The sequence below is a fragment of the Microcebus murinus genome, chromosome 13 (genome assembly GCF_040939455.1).
Source record: "Microcebus murinus isolate Inina chromosome 13, M.murinus_Inina_mat1.0, whole genome shotgun sequence".
Lineage (NCBI taxonomy): Eukaryota > Metazoa > Chordata > Mammalia > Primates > Cheirogaleidae > Microcebus > Microcebus murinus.
The window spans coordinates 17,613,297-17,628,298 of NC_134116.1; the positions used below are offsets into that span (position 1 = coordinate 17,613,297).

Here is a 15,002-nt window from a genome sequence, read left to right on the forward strand (position 1 = left end):
AAAGATCTTTTCTGAACCTTAGGAAACCAAACCAAATGGCTCACTGATGCCCTCCTCTGGCACGAGTCACCACGCACGGGCCTCGGTCTGGGGTGGCCTCCGTCCAGGGTGCTGTCAGCCTCAAACAGTTCCTGCGTCTTGACAGGTGTGACTGTTCTCAGACACTCCAAAGTCCTGCGGTGGATGGCTGCAGCTGCGTCAGTGTTTGCAGGAAGCATGACTGGGTCAGCGATGGGAACGCCAGCAAGGCAAGGGACACGTGGCGGGAGCGAGGGCATACTGTGTGTGACACGGTCCAGAGGGTGGTTATGAAAGCAGAGAAGGGTGGAAAATCTCGGGCCACCAATGGGAAGGTGAGGACTTGGCAGCTGTGAGGAACTGGGAAAGAGGCTGCAAGGACTCAGACAACACCTGTGGGTGTCTCCCAGCTTTGCCACTATTTAGGGCCTCCATCCTCTCCTCTCTACACTGCAGGACTGAACCAGAGGGTCACTAAGCTTCCTGTGGGCAGGACAAAGATCTACGAAACATAACCACACTCAGGAGGGAATCCTGATTAGCAAACAAACAAGAACTGCTGGGCTTAATAATTCTGAATGGAGGCCTGTAATTACTAACAGGGCATTTGCCCCGCGCCCCTCCCGTGAGAACTTTCCCTCTGGTTTGGTTGTACCTTGCTGGGTGCTGTCTGAAGGTGAGAAGAAAGACAGGAGATGGTGTCTTTTTTGGATACAAGTTGTTCTGTGCCTGTCTTTGCACAGGGGAGTACTGAGGGTGGATTTCCACTTGCCTCATGGCCTAGACACCCTGGACACCCATGTCCTCAAGCAGCAGGCTCTTAGGCTGTCTTGACTGTGCCTTGCTCAGTGAATGAGGTTGGGGACGTCTGTGCTACTGTCAACTCTTCCTGTGACCTGACCCGGGACAACTCAGATTCAAGTAGGGGCCTGTGCTTGGGACCAGCTGGGCTCCCGGAAAGTCACACCAACCCCCCTTGCCAGCAGCCCGATGGCCCTCACCAGCCTAAGAACAGGGCCTCAGTGAAGCCAAGGTTCCAGGGTTTTGCATGTGATGCCACTGACCTGGGGTGTTCCGTGGGCGGTCCCACTTACAGGAACAAAAGTGCTTCACTCACTTCAAAAAAAAAGCACTCAAGTCTTCTGAAGAACGATGAGCAGTATGGCAAAAAAAATTTTTTTGTGGTAAATATACAGTCTAGAACAAAAATTTTGTTCAGATTAAGTCCAGTGAAAAATACCAAAAAGTAAAACACATTAAAAACTTTATTAAGTATCGCACATCTAAATCTGCATCAATTTGATACACTGCTGCTCATTTTGCAGAACATAACAGTCGCACAATTTCCTCACATCCTAACAGTCAACTTGCTTCGGATCTTCTCGTGCTCATGGTGGTCCACCCACCCTCCGTGGTCTGCTCTGCCTCCTCCATGTGGGGTCAAGCAAGGCCCAGGGCTCGGGGAGAAGCTGCTGCCAGAGGGACTGGCTGTGAGTCCTGCAGCGTGGACGGGGCGAGCAAGGGACTGTCGCTCTTCTAGGGCTGAGCCCACACTGTGCTCCGTAGCCAGCCGCATGGCTCCAGAAGCATGCTGCTCCTTCTCGTTGTCCCATTTCACCTCTCCCTGAGTGGCTAACTGGATATTCTGAGCAAATTAACCTCAGTTAATTTTCATGGAGAATTCCAGAACCTCAAATCAGTACTTGATTATCATTTTTCAATAGGTGTGGGGAGAAGGAACTGGGACAAGTGCCCTGGGCCAGAGCAGCCTGGAGTGGGAGTTAGCTCCCTGTTCCTGCCTCAGCCCCTGAAGTGTGGACACTGACCAGCCACTGGGATTGGAAAACACGTTTGAGGAAAAGAAAGAGATGAACAAAGTCCACCAAGAATGATCTGACATGTCCTTTCCGAAGTAACATCCTGCTCCCCCCGTCTTGATGATGATGACCAGGTGGTGCGCAGGACGGCGCGTGGCAGTAAGGAGACTGCCACAGCAGCAATGCCCCGTCGGGAGTGCCGCTCCACCGCTGGCAGGAATCTGCAATTGTAATGCATTCTCAACACATTAGGAATGAGTGGTGATCCTCCAAACTAGGGAAAATGCCCAATAAAAAAATAAAGATAGAAAATACATGCTAATTTAAAGGCAAACTTATTTTGATACTATAACAGTAACGATCTTGGAGTGAAGGGCAGGGGTGGACCACCCTCTCCCCATGAGCACATCAGTGCCGGAGGTGCCTGGTCCTCCAGGCTGATTTGGTGGCAGGGCCATGCCCCTGTCATTCAGCAGCTGGGCTGGTCCCAGTGTTGGCCTCAGACCATCAGTGCTGCAGCAGGAAGTTGGTGGCCACGTTGAGGTCATTATTTGAAGCTCTCAGGGCTTCCAAAGCATCACCTCTGGAAAACCCCATCTCCATGAGCCGGGCAACCTGCAAGCAGACAGAGCAGACACCTAAGAAGGCTGACGACATTGCCGTTTACCCGCCGGGTAAGACTGTATTTTATCTGACTTTTGTGGCAAAGGTCAAACTTATTAGAAAACAAACACTCCCCCCTCCTTAGTTTTCATTTCAGTGTGAAATGTGATGTTTAACAATTATCACAGGTGCAAATTTTCAACACTTACTGTATGTAACCGATACGTATGCACTATCTCATGCAATCTTTATTTTTTTTTGAGACAGAGTCTCACTTTGTTGCCCAGACTAGAGTGAGTGCCATGGTGTCAGCCTAGCTCACAGCAACCTCAACCTCCTGGGCTCAAGCAATCCTTCTGCCTCAGCCTCCCAAGTAGCTGGGACTACAGGCATGCACCACCATGCCCGGCTAATGTTTTTTCCTCTATATATTTGTTGACCAATTAATTTCTATTTTATAGTAGAGACGGGGTCTCGCTCTTGCTCAGGCTGGTTTAGAACTCCTGACCTTGAGCGATCCGCCCGCCTCAGCCTCCCAGAGTGCTAGGATTACAGGTGTGAGCCATTGCGCCCGGCCCGCAACCTTTATTTTATAGACAAGGAAATAAGGCTGCTGCAGGTCAAGTGACCTGTTGGGACCAGGGCTCAGAGCAGACAGCACAAGGAGCCCGGAGCTTGCGGCCGGGCCACACTCCTTAGTCAAGTCTGATTCCCGAGGAAACTCAGGAAAGTCCTGTTTCCATGTGCACATGCACAGCTGCACTCTGCAAGTCTTACGCCCGAGGGTGACAGTGCACTTTCAGCCCTTGGCATCACACAGCCGGGACATGTGCTCCGACCCTTCTGACAGCTGCTGCGTTCGCTGAGCACCGTCGCAGCCCGGGCTTCTGCAGCAGGTACAGCCAGGTGCAAAGGGGCTAAGCCTGGGCTAGCAGCCCAGGGAGGCAGGGAAAGCCACCAGGGCTAGGGAGAGGCACGCTTACATTTTTTGGACCACAAATCCTGATTCTGTGAATAGAGAGGTTTCCTGTAATTCTTTGTACCGGCACTGTCCAATGGTGAAATAGGCAGTGTTACTGAAGTGTGTTTGTACCTATTTTCCTGATTAAGACTGTATTATAAAAATATTTACGGTTCTAGGCCAGCCACAGGAATCTATTTTTTCTGCTTATATTAAAATATACTGTACTTACAATAACATAGTAGAAGATGATACTCTTGTAAATGTTGAGATTTTCAGCAATGTGAGCACCAAAGAGGCTTTTATAGGCTGACCTGAAGACCTAGTCATGGTTTCTAATTTTTCTTTCTGATAGAAAGCAAAGTACTTGGTGCTACGTGGTGGAAAGAGAAGAGGCCCAATACTGCCTCTCTTCAGGGGACCCCACGGGGTGCGTGGGAGTGGGGGTGAGACGTGGCGATGCCTGGTGTGGGGGCAGCCATGGGCGGGGCCTAGGTGATTAAGAAAGGTGCAGAGCGAAGTGACCAGAGGCTGGACACTCAGACCCCTCCTTCCCCAAAGAGCCTTAGGGAAGAGTTGAGAGGAAACAGGGACATGGAGGGAACACTTCTCAGAAGCTGAGTTCCAGCCAGTGTTTTTTCACACAGAGGACAACATCCATCTCGTTAATGGATTAAGACTAGGATTAAAAATTGCACCTAGTAAGGGTGTTCCTTCTGGAAACTTCCATTTCAGCTCTCAGTACGTGATTGCACGCAGTGGGCTCACTGTGGCTGTGATCAGAAAGCGCCGACAGGTGCCCTCTAACGGACCAGCCTGCACCCTGGGAAGGGCTGCTCCTGGGGGAGCAAGAGGGAGGCGGTGGCCCAGCACGTGTGACCTACGGTGCCCACAGGTGACTCACACTCAGCTGCCCTGGGCTGACGGGCAGCACGGAGAGAACGCAGACACCTTCCAGTTTCTTTTCCCACCCAGGCAAGACCCACATTTCTAGAACACCAGTCGCAGCTGAGCTCTCTGTCCTCACTGCCAGGTGGGTGCGGGGCACGAGGGCTGCTCTGCCGTCCAGACGGAAAGTCACTCCTCACACGGAGCCTGGTCTGCCTCTCATGAGCTGCCACCCGGGGTGGCGTGGGTCCTAATTTTGAACTAGGTGAAAGCAACCCTAGCCCCCTTTCCTAGGTGAAGCACTCTGAGGGTGACGGCCACTCCCCCACCTCCTCGATTCATTTGCTTCTCTGGGCCAATGCCGTGTGTGTGTGTGTGTGTGTGTGTGTGTGTGTGTGTGTGCGTGCCCACGTGCGCCATCTCAAAACAACGGTGCCCAGGACCGAGTGCAGCACCAAGCGCTTGGTCTGACCAGCTCGAGGGGCAGGGAGGCAGTGACCCCCCCCCCCCCAATCTCAACCCTTAGCTTTGACGATCACAGGGGAGCAAGATTTACTGGGTGCACACGTTGTGTGGACAAGCGTGTGCACGCTCCTGTGTAGTGCGCTGTGTCATCCTGGTGTGGCCAGTCAAGCAGGGATCTGCTAAAGCACTCAGGAATTCTCACAAAAAGTGCTCTCAAGCCAGGTTTCTTAAATCCTACCTTGATTTTTCTATAGGACTATACACATCCCTGCTAAATTCCATCTGTTTTCTAGCCAATCAAAACGAATTATTCAATTTTAATTTTGTTGTCTACTATGTTAATCATCTCCCTCAAACTTTTATCATGACCAAATTTGATTAACAAATCTCTACGACTTCATTTAAGTTAGTATTGATGAAAAGGTCAAACAGGCCAGATCAAAGATAGAGCCAGGAACTCACGAGAGGCCTCCCTCCATGTTCAAGTGGTCACTCAACAGTTCGACCAGTTTCAAACCCCATTCATATCATCATTCTACATGTCAACAACACATTACACATAACTATACATAAACAACACATCTCTTAAGGGGATGAGATGTTGTCAAATGTCTTGGTGACATCCTGTGTCAACAGGATTAGTTTGGTGTCCTTATACCACAGCAATCTTGTGATCGTTTGCAAGTCATCTGTTGGGTAATCTGTCTGGGCTTCTGCCAGACATGAAACAGCAATTCTGCCATTCGATTCTCAGAATTCACATTCCTCCTCTCCGTAGGAGCACTCTGCAGGGAGTGTTACTCCCCTGCTTTCTTGAGCTCCCGTCAGGCCTTGTAGGGAGAGGGGCTGGGGCACAGGGTTGGACACGTGTCAGGAGGAAGGAAAAACCTGTCTGACGTAGGCAGTGTCTCCATTCTTCGGTTGAAGCAACCTTTTATTATGTTTATTCCATCGTTGCCATTTACGGAACACTGGCATTGGGGGAGATGACTTAGGACATCAGGAGTTGGTGGTTTTACCCTCCTGTCTGTTATCCACCACCGTGATGCCATGGCCGATCTCAATGACTTTAAACGGATGGAAAAGGCCACCTTTACTATCACCTTTCTGTCGCCTTTAGTACTACAAGCCCAGCTGAGGACTGGCTGTGTCTTTGCACCTAGCCAGCAGGAACAAACCTATCTGCTGTCCACATTTGGCAACTTGAGGATTTCATAAATCATGACTCAAAATCTGGAGCTGATGGAGCGTGAATCTAGGCTAGGTGGGAGTGTCAGGCCACAGCCTGAGGTTTCCTTCCATGGGCTATGAATTTGGTTTGGAATCCAGAAGACGCGGATTGATGGGCCACCCACCAAAGCCAGCGAGGCTGAGCAGTGACTTGGACCGTATGCCCCTGGGGTGGGACCAGTCCTTCAGGTCTGGGATGGCTGGGCTATGTCCTAAGTCACATAAGCGATGTCCTGGCGTGAGAACGAACGCTTTCTCTGGGTGTGAGACTTCCTTTCCAGTTCATTCTGTCTCAGTCTTGATCAAGCACACATGCCTCGGCGCTGGTTTTGACAGTCGAGCCCAGCTTTTCACAGGTCCTGGCAGATGGGTGTCTGCTGCTACAGGCTCGCAGCAGCTGGCTCTTCGCCCTCTGAGGGTCACCTACCACGCCTGTTTGTTTGCCAAAGCTTCAGAGTTTATGTACTTTTGGGGGGTGAGAAGGTAAGTGTGATTAGAGAATTTTCACTGCTGACTGACTTGGCATTTTTACCAGATTAAAAAAAATTACTAAGTAGCAATGGTGTTATGCTAGCACAGTTCTTCTTTGAAAAAAAGAACAATTACGCTAGGAAAGGGTGTCTGAGTTTCCTCCAGCATCCAAAACAAAACACCCATGGACACACGGAACTGAATGCTTGGGCTGGGGCAGGAGGTTGATAACCGGCCAGTGAATAGGAAGAGGGAAGGGACGCGGCACCCACAGCCCTACAAGTAGGCCGAGTGTCCCCTGCTGTCCTTTCTTCAGGAAGTTTCAGTGGTTCACAGTTAAGATGATAAGAACTGGAGCAAAACCCAGCAACACAGACAACACATGGCTGCAGCTCTCTTTGGTGGACACTAAACTTTGATATTTATCTGCCCAGAGAGGCCCAACTCACCCAACCCCAGTGAATTTCGCTACTGTCTCTCGAGTGAAAGGCTTATTAGTATGTGAAGCATCAACCTCTGTGCTCAAGTGGCAGAAAGATAAAATCGAGGCTTGCATACACCTGTAGTCAGACAAGCAAAATACAGGTTCAACATCCCAATCCAAAATCCTTCAAAATCTGAAACTTTCTGAGTGCTGATGTGACACCACAAGTGGAAAATTCCACACCTGACCATCTGTGACAGGTGGCAGTCAAATGCAGATGTACTACACACAGATTACTCGGTGTCTCCAAGGGAAAAAAGACCCTCTCAGCCCCTTTTAATTGCAATATATTCTTTCCAGGAACACCCAGATTCCCCTGTGCAAACCCAGCAGGGTGACAAAATGGCACGTGTGCAGGCCGCACACAACAGGTATGCTCACGTGCTACTGTAGGTTCCCCAAGGTGCCCCACACAGGGCCAAGACCTATGTGCACCACTCGCTGTTTTGCTTATTCTCTGCTCTGTGGTATACAGATACTGTTGAAAATGTCAAAAATGCCAGCAGATCTCTCTATGGGTAACAGTGATAAGAAAAAGAGGAAGCATCTATGTTTCTCCATCACACAGAAACCCACGTGGCTGGAGATCCTGGGCAACAACGCAAGCGTGAAACGTCTTATCCAAGACTGTGGTGTTGCCATGGCCACAACACGAGACCTGAAGAAACAGAAGGATAAACTGTTGACATTCTATGCTGAAGGTGATGAACAGAAGTTAATGACAAATAGGAAAACACTGCATAGAGTTAAAAATGAAGATTCGCTGGATCTGTCAGTGTCGCCGTGAACACGTGACACTGAATGGCAGGCTGATCATGAAACAAGCAAAGATCTGTCATGATAAACTGAAAATCGAAGGGAACTGGGAATATTCAACAGGCTGGTTGCAGGAATTTAAGAAAAAAACCATGGCATTAAATTTGTAAAGATGTGTAGTGATGAAGCATCCGCTGATCACAAAGCAGCAGAGAAGTTCATTGAGAGTATACCAAGCTCATCACTGATGAAAATCTGATGCCGGGACAAGTCTATGATGCTGACGACACATCACTGTTTTGGTGTCATCGCCCCAGAAATGACTGGCTACTGCATCCTGCACAGGAACGAAGGACGCCAAGGCCAAGATGACTGCTGGGACGTGCTCATGCAGCAGGCATGCGCGAGTGTGAGCAAAAGCTTGTGTCCTCGCTGCTTTCAAGGAGCAGATTTCTTACCGCTCCATTATTTTGCTAGCAAAAGGCGGATCACCAGGACATCTTTCCCGAGTGCAGGCATTTTGTGCCAGCGGCTTGTGCTCGCCACAGGGAGGCAGGACTGGAAGACAACTGCAAGATTTTGTTGCTTCTTGACAACTGTTCTGCTCATCTCCAGTTGAGATTCTCATCAAAAATATTGTTTATACCATGTACTTTCCCCCAGTGTGACTTCATTAATTCAGCGGTGTTACCAGGGTATTCTTAGATCAATGAAGAGTAAAGATAAAAACGTTTACTTGAACGGCACGCTAGCAGCAGTGAGCGGAGGTGTGGGTGTGGAAGGGTTTCAGAAGGAGTTAGCGTGAAGGATGCCACATGTGCTGTTGCCAAGCTGGGAACACAGTGACTAAACACACAGTCACGTACGTCTGGTACAACCCGCTGCCTTGGGCTGTGTTCAGTGGTGGTGATGAACGCGGTAGTGACTTTGAAGGATTCTGTATGTCAAGTGAGAATAGAATGATATCTGACTTTTTTACATAGGCAAAAAAACCACTGTCAGAGTGCAGCAGTAAACTGGAACAAGTGCATATCGAAGAAGCTTTTCACATCGATAATGAGGCGCCAGTTGTTCATTCATTGATCGATGGTGAAAAGGCTGAAACGGATTTTGAAATATTTGGATTTTGAAATATTTGCATATATATAGTGAGATATCTTGGGGATGGGACCCAAGTCTAAACACAGAATTCATTTATGTTTCATACACACCTTATACACATGGCCTGAAGGTAGTTTGATACATTATTATAAATAATATTGTGCATGAAACAAAGTTTGTGTACAATAAAGCCTCAGAGAGCTGTAGGAAAGCGCCTATGGGCAACATGGTGAAAATGTGTGATGGGCTTACTGAAGGACTAGAGTGGTCAGTGTGCATTCACATAGTGGAACAAGAACTCATGTCAGTTTATAAAATCTAAGAGAGACTTCTAAGACAAGGAACACTGTTAATGAGGCAGACAACTCTGGAGGAATCATTTTAAAAAGGCATCTAACAGAATGCCTCCTCATCCCTGAGAACCTACCTCCTGATCCCTCAACTGCTTCTGAGGTTTCTTCTCACCTAAGGAAAAAATATAATGCACAGTAGCCTCTTAATCAAAACACAACATTGTGGGTGGAGACTGAGCACCTGCAATCCTTTCTTGTTGCTATTGTCTAACAGCTGAGACAGGTACGCAGGCGATGCTACGGGCTGCTTAGTTACCCCAAACACATTTTTTCACTGTATTAATGGTGTATCATATTTTTTACTGTTAAGTACTTTACATGTGAATAAGTTTAAGAATATGATTGCTGTTGATAACACAGGAATCACGGTGACGCCAAACAACCACAGAATGGGTGGCTGAGGTAGTGACATCTTTGCTTTATGAGGCTTTAGTGTACACAAACTTTGTTCCATGCTCAAAATTATTTATAATAGTGTATAAAACTACCTTCAGGCTATGTGTATAAGGTGTGTATGAAACATAAATGAATTTTGTGTTTAGACTTGGGTTCCATCCCCAAGATATTTCACTATGTATATGCAAATATTTCAAAATCCAAACAAATCCACAATTCGAAACACTTTTAGTCCCAAGCATTTCGGATAAGGGATACTCAGTCTGTATAGACAGAAAACCAGAAGTTCATGTTTCCTTAAAACAAAGATTCAGGGGAGGCTGGCAGCCCCCTCAGTCTGAATGCAGTGCAGGAGAACCAGCCCAGCCATCGGGGGCAGAGCCTGGAGTCAGCCCCGTGTGACCTTAGGCAGGGACCAAAGCTCCGGCTCTCAGTTTTTGCAGTTTTTGGGCAAAGGGGCATGCATGAGAGAGGCCCAGGACAGTGGCTGGCATACAACGGGTGGTCAATAAACACCACCTCTTATGGTAGTCATCATCCCACGGTAGAGCAACTGGGCCAGGGGTGTGACCATCCCTCCCTCTGAACTCCTCAGGCCTCAGTTCGCAGACGTTACAATGTGACAAAACCATCCCTAGCTTTTGCTTTCCGCATTCCCTTTAATATGCTTCTGCTTTACCAGCTGTATATCCTTCGCTGGTCAAGAATGCTAAGTCTTTAAAGACACACACAGGCTCAGCGCCGGCTGGAGAAGGCTCACTGTGAAAGTGGGTATGTTCAGCTATGTATCTGGGGGGCGAAAAGGACCAACAAGCATCTGGAGGACAAGATGGGAAAGCTGGGAAAACACAGAACTCTGCAAAAGAACATGCTCCAGCAGGTACTTTTTCTGATTTGAGCAGAGCTAACATTAGAGTGAGGCACGCTTTGTGTCTTGATAGTGCTGGGTTGCCTGTGTTTGCAGTCGTCTGGAAAATTTTAAAAAATGCCCCTTAGGAACTTCCTAAAAAGTCTTTCAACATTCCCTCTCCATTTCAGAGCACACTAAGTATCTTCCTCCTCCTGCTCGGGCATCACAGGAAGTTTCTGCCTAAAAATCCTCACCAGAAAACATCAGATTAAAGTGTAGTTTGGTTCCTAGCCCCCAAATCTAAATGATCCTTTCCTCTAACTTCATTTAGAAACCAGCTATAGTTGGGTTAATCTCCAAACAGGGTGCTACATGTTCGTGTCTTCCACATCTCCTTATTCACAGACACTAAAGTTCCCCAAATGCAACATCCAAGGCCTGACTTCTGCAACTGAAAACTTGACTTCCCAGAGGTAAGGATCAAAGACAATGTGATTTAAAGGCTGCCAAGAAGCCACTGGTACTACAGCAACAGTAAATTCTAGCTCTGCCTGCTCTCTGGGATGAAAACCCCCTTCTGACACGTTGAGGGTGCCCCGCCGGAGCAAAGCACGACACTGTCAGCTGCTTGGCGTCAGTGGCCCTTGCAGGCCCCGGAGTGACACAGCCCGACCAGACAGGGGAAGAAGGCAGGAAGGAACCACAAGAGCACTGTCACTGTCACCTGACAATGTTCCACAAGAGAGCAATGAAGAATATATTTTTCCTACGACATGCTTTTCAAAGACAGACTGCACTGAATGAGGAAGAAACCCTCCAGAGATGGAGAAGGATCTATACCCGTTTTCCTTTCCTTTAAAAATTTTTTTTATTTTTATGCATTTTCTGTGATTGAGATATGTGTTCCTAATATCTCAAGATAATTCTTACTCAAGAAAATGAGCAGTTTAACACCTCTTTGACACCAGCAAAATGGGGCGTTCGTTCCAATAAGATCTCTAACAACTCCCCTCAGTGGGCTACACCTCTGCCTGGCTTGTTTCAATACAACTGTGGTTTTCTCTAACTTCCCTTTAGCTAAGGGTGTCAAAAACAAATGGTTTTTTTGGTTCTTACTTCCCAAATTCTGACAGTTGCAGAGAGCAATGCCCACCTGAAGGCGGCCCCCACCCAATGCTGACCTCAAGCTGTGTGCAGGGTGGCACGCACACCCCGCTGAGAAGCCAGGCGTGCTGCCCCTGCGCTCGCGTCATAACCAGCACCTGTCCCTGTTGACACCAGCTGCCCCTCCCTCACACTGCAAGCTCCCTGTGGGGCAGTCCGGTTTCTCCTTCCCTGTCATCTGACATCTCTCTTCCTTCTCTGAACTGCTGAATCCCCTTCTCACACCTATTAGCTGAATGGCAGTTCCTAATTATTTTATGTCCCCGTCTGGGCTCTGGGCTGCCTGTGGCTCGGCATCTTTGCAGTTCTGCTGCATGGTCAGGGTCTGGTTCATAGCAGGTCCTCAATGAGGTCTGCATGAGCTCCTTTGCATACATCTTTTAGGGTACTCAGAAGAATGAGGCACCCACAAAAGTTGGCTGGTTATTCCACTGTCACCCAGTGTTTCACTGTAACAAATCTAACTTTGGTAGCTTATTAGAAAACTCAATTCTAATCTAGTAGAGTTAGCAATGGAAAGATCTGACGTAGAACCACTCCCTCTTTTATTAAATTTCAGAATATTATGGGAGTACAAACATTTTGGTTCCGTAAATTGCTTTTGTATCGTTTAAGTCAAAGTTGTAAGTGTGCCCATCCCCCACATAGTGTGCATTGTGCATGTTAGGTATGAATTTACCCATCCCCTCCTCCCCCTCCCACCTGCTTGATTTCTGGTGAATGCTATTTCCACTATGTGCACATAAGTGTTGATCGATTAGTTCCAATTTAATGGTGAGTGTGGTGTTTGTTTTTCCACTCCTATGATACTTTACTTAGAAGAATGGTCTTCAGTTTCATCCAGGATAATACAAGAGGTGCTAGATCATTATTGTTTTTGGTGGCTGAGTAATACTTCATGGTATGCATATACCACATTTTATTAATCAACTCATGTATTGATGGGCACTTAGGTTGTTTCCACATCTTTGCAATTGTGAATTGTGCTGTTATAAACATTCGAGTACAGCTGTCTTTTTTATAGAATATCTTTTTTTCCTTTGGGTAAATATCCAATAGTGGGATTGCTGGATCAAATGGTAACTTTTAGCTCTTTGAGGTATCTCTATACTACTTTCCAGAGAGGTTGTATGAGTTTGCAGTCCCATCAGCAATGCATGAGTGTTCTTATCTCTCTGCATCCACGCCAACATTTGTTGTTTGGGTACTTTTTGATATAAGTCATTGTCACTGGAGTTAAGCGATATCTTATTGTGGTTTTGATTTGCATTTCCCTGATGATTAGAGATATTGAGCATTTTTTCATATGTTTGTTGACCATTAGTCTATCTTCTTTTGAACAGTTTCTGTTCACGTATTTGCCCACTTTTCAATGGGGTTGTTTGATATTTTATTGCTGATTTGCTTGAGTTCTTTACAGATTCTTGTTATCAGCCCTTTATTGGATGTACAGCATGCAAATATTTTCTCCCATTCTCTAAGTTACCTATTCGCTCTACTGACTGTTTCCTTGGCTGTGCATTTTCAAGTAAAAACAATAGTTCTAAAAGGGAAGTTCACTGGCCACACCTTCATCTTCAGCCCTTTTCTAACCAGTGCTAGAATACCTGTGTATGCCAGGCTCAATGAGGGATGGGGAAAAACCCAGGCCTGGTCTCAGCCCTCAGGGAGCTCACCATCCACAGGGAAACCTGACCTCGCATGAGGCACTAAACCAACACTCAGCGTGCTGCAATGACAACATTTCAATGCAGAAGTAGGTGTGCCTTGAAACAAATATTAGCGAGGGACAGCTTTGAGAAGGTGCGTATTTTGGAGTTTAGGTGTGTTTTTTTGGAGATGGTGGTAAGGCCTGAGATGAGAAGAGAGGAGAGAACCTCATTAAGATTTGGATTCTCTAATACTAAATACATTTTGGTATTTATCAGTTAAGATTGGAAGTTTCTTGTAGGTTTAAAGCCATTCTCTCTCTACTTGGGTTAATGAAAATCTCAGAGGATGTAAACGGAATCCACATGATGTGTGTCATGTGCGCTAAACAAAAATTATGGGAGCCACTGTTTTGGACTGAGCTCCTGCACTAGGCCCCAACAGACCAGACCAAACCAAAATGCAGTCACTTGTGCTAAATGCCTCATTATCCAACTGAACCTTTAAGGAAGCAAACAGATCTCCGAACAAGCAGCCAACAGGAGATTCCGGTCTTCCTGAGTCAGCGTAAGTAGTCCCCTCTGCTTTAACCCTTAAAAAAAGCAATCTGAAGTACCTTGATGTTAACCAATTAGTTATGTTTCTATTGCTCAGTTTCCTTGTTCCCACCTTACAAACCCCACTGTTCTGCTACTGCTCAGTAGGAGCTCTCATTCCATTTTCTAGAATGGAAATCAGGGAGATTGCCCTGATTCATACATTGTGAATAAAAACCAATTAGTTCTATCACCAAATTTGCTGTAACTGTGGCTGTTGACATGTGTTATAAAAGTGTTATTCATGTGCTAAGCAGTAACATCTCTTGTCTGGGCCAGAGTCTTCTAAGCACTCAGCTGCGCCGTGTTTCCTGGGCAGGGATGGAGGAAATCACATCTGTGCTTACGATTCTAATCCCCCGCTTCCTCCATGTCTAGCCGTCCTCCAGGGAAACGTGGTGATGCCGTTTCCTGCATAAGATCCTTCATGGTTCCTCAGTGCCTAGAGCATAACAGAGGAAGTCCACCCAGCTTACGTCAGGCCTGTCTGGCCTCCTTCCCCCTCAGTTTCTAGAATACCCAGGCAGTGCTCCTGGCCTGCCAGTCTCCTCCACTCTAGTGTGCCTGCCTGTGGCTTCCCACCTCCCATGTCCTCGTCCCCAGACCCCTTCTCTGCAATGTCATCCTGCTGACAGCCCTTTCTCAGCTTCAGCAGCACCTGAACACCTCCACAGGGCTGTTCCCCTGCCTGTCTCCCTGCCCGAGGCTTGGGACTCCTCGCGGGCAGGACACTCTGCCTCATCTATCTCAGTATTTCTAGAACCTAGCAGTGTTTGGCCCCATACAGAACAGGCAGCTGGTAGTTGTTGGCTGACTAACAGGAAGGAAAGACATGAATGGGAGAGAGGAAGTGGAAATTTGTTCATCTTCCTTTTGTTAAGTCCTAGCTTTGGTTTAGTTTTATTTAACTTCCTTGTCTGATGTCACCTGAATGGCTATTTTCTAAGCTTGAGGGGGGTTCAAAAGAGAGACACTTCATTAATTCCCCCCACCCCTTTGGTTTTAAAAAAATCTGAAGAATACATGACAAAAATGTCATTTGTTAATTCGGAGTATGGGTATAGTATAAAAATACCTTGTTAAAAAAAGAGAGAGAGAAATAGATAATTTTTTTTTTTTGAGACAGAGTCTCACTTTGTTGTCCAGGCTAGAGTGAGTGCCGTGGCGTCAGCCTAGCTCACAGCAACCTCAAACTCCTG

At 47.1% G+C, this 15,002-nt stretch overlaps 1 protein-coding gene across 1 annotated transcript in view; it reads right to left on the bottom strand.

Moving 5' to 3' along the window:
- Positions 1 to 1,265: 1,265 nt before the first annotated feature.
- UBAC2 (UBA domain containing 2) overlaps positions 1,266 to 15,002 on the bottom strand; it is a 179,139-nt gene continuing 165,402 nt past the window's right edge. The window contains exon 9 of the mRNA XM_020290262.2: positions 1,266 to 2,450. Coding sequence (XP_020145851.1) covers positions 2,343 to 2,450 — 108 coding nt within the window. The 3' untranslated portion in view covers positions 1,266 to 2,342. The remainder of the gene's footprint in view (positions 2,451 to 15,002) is intronic.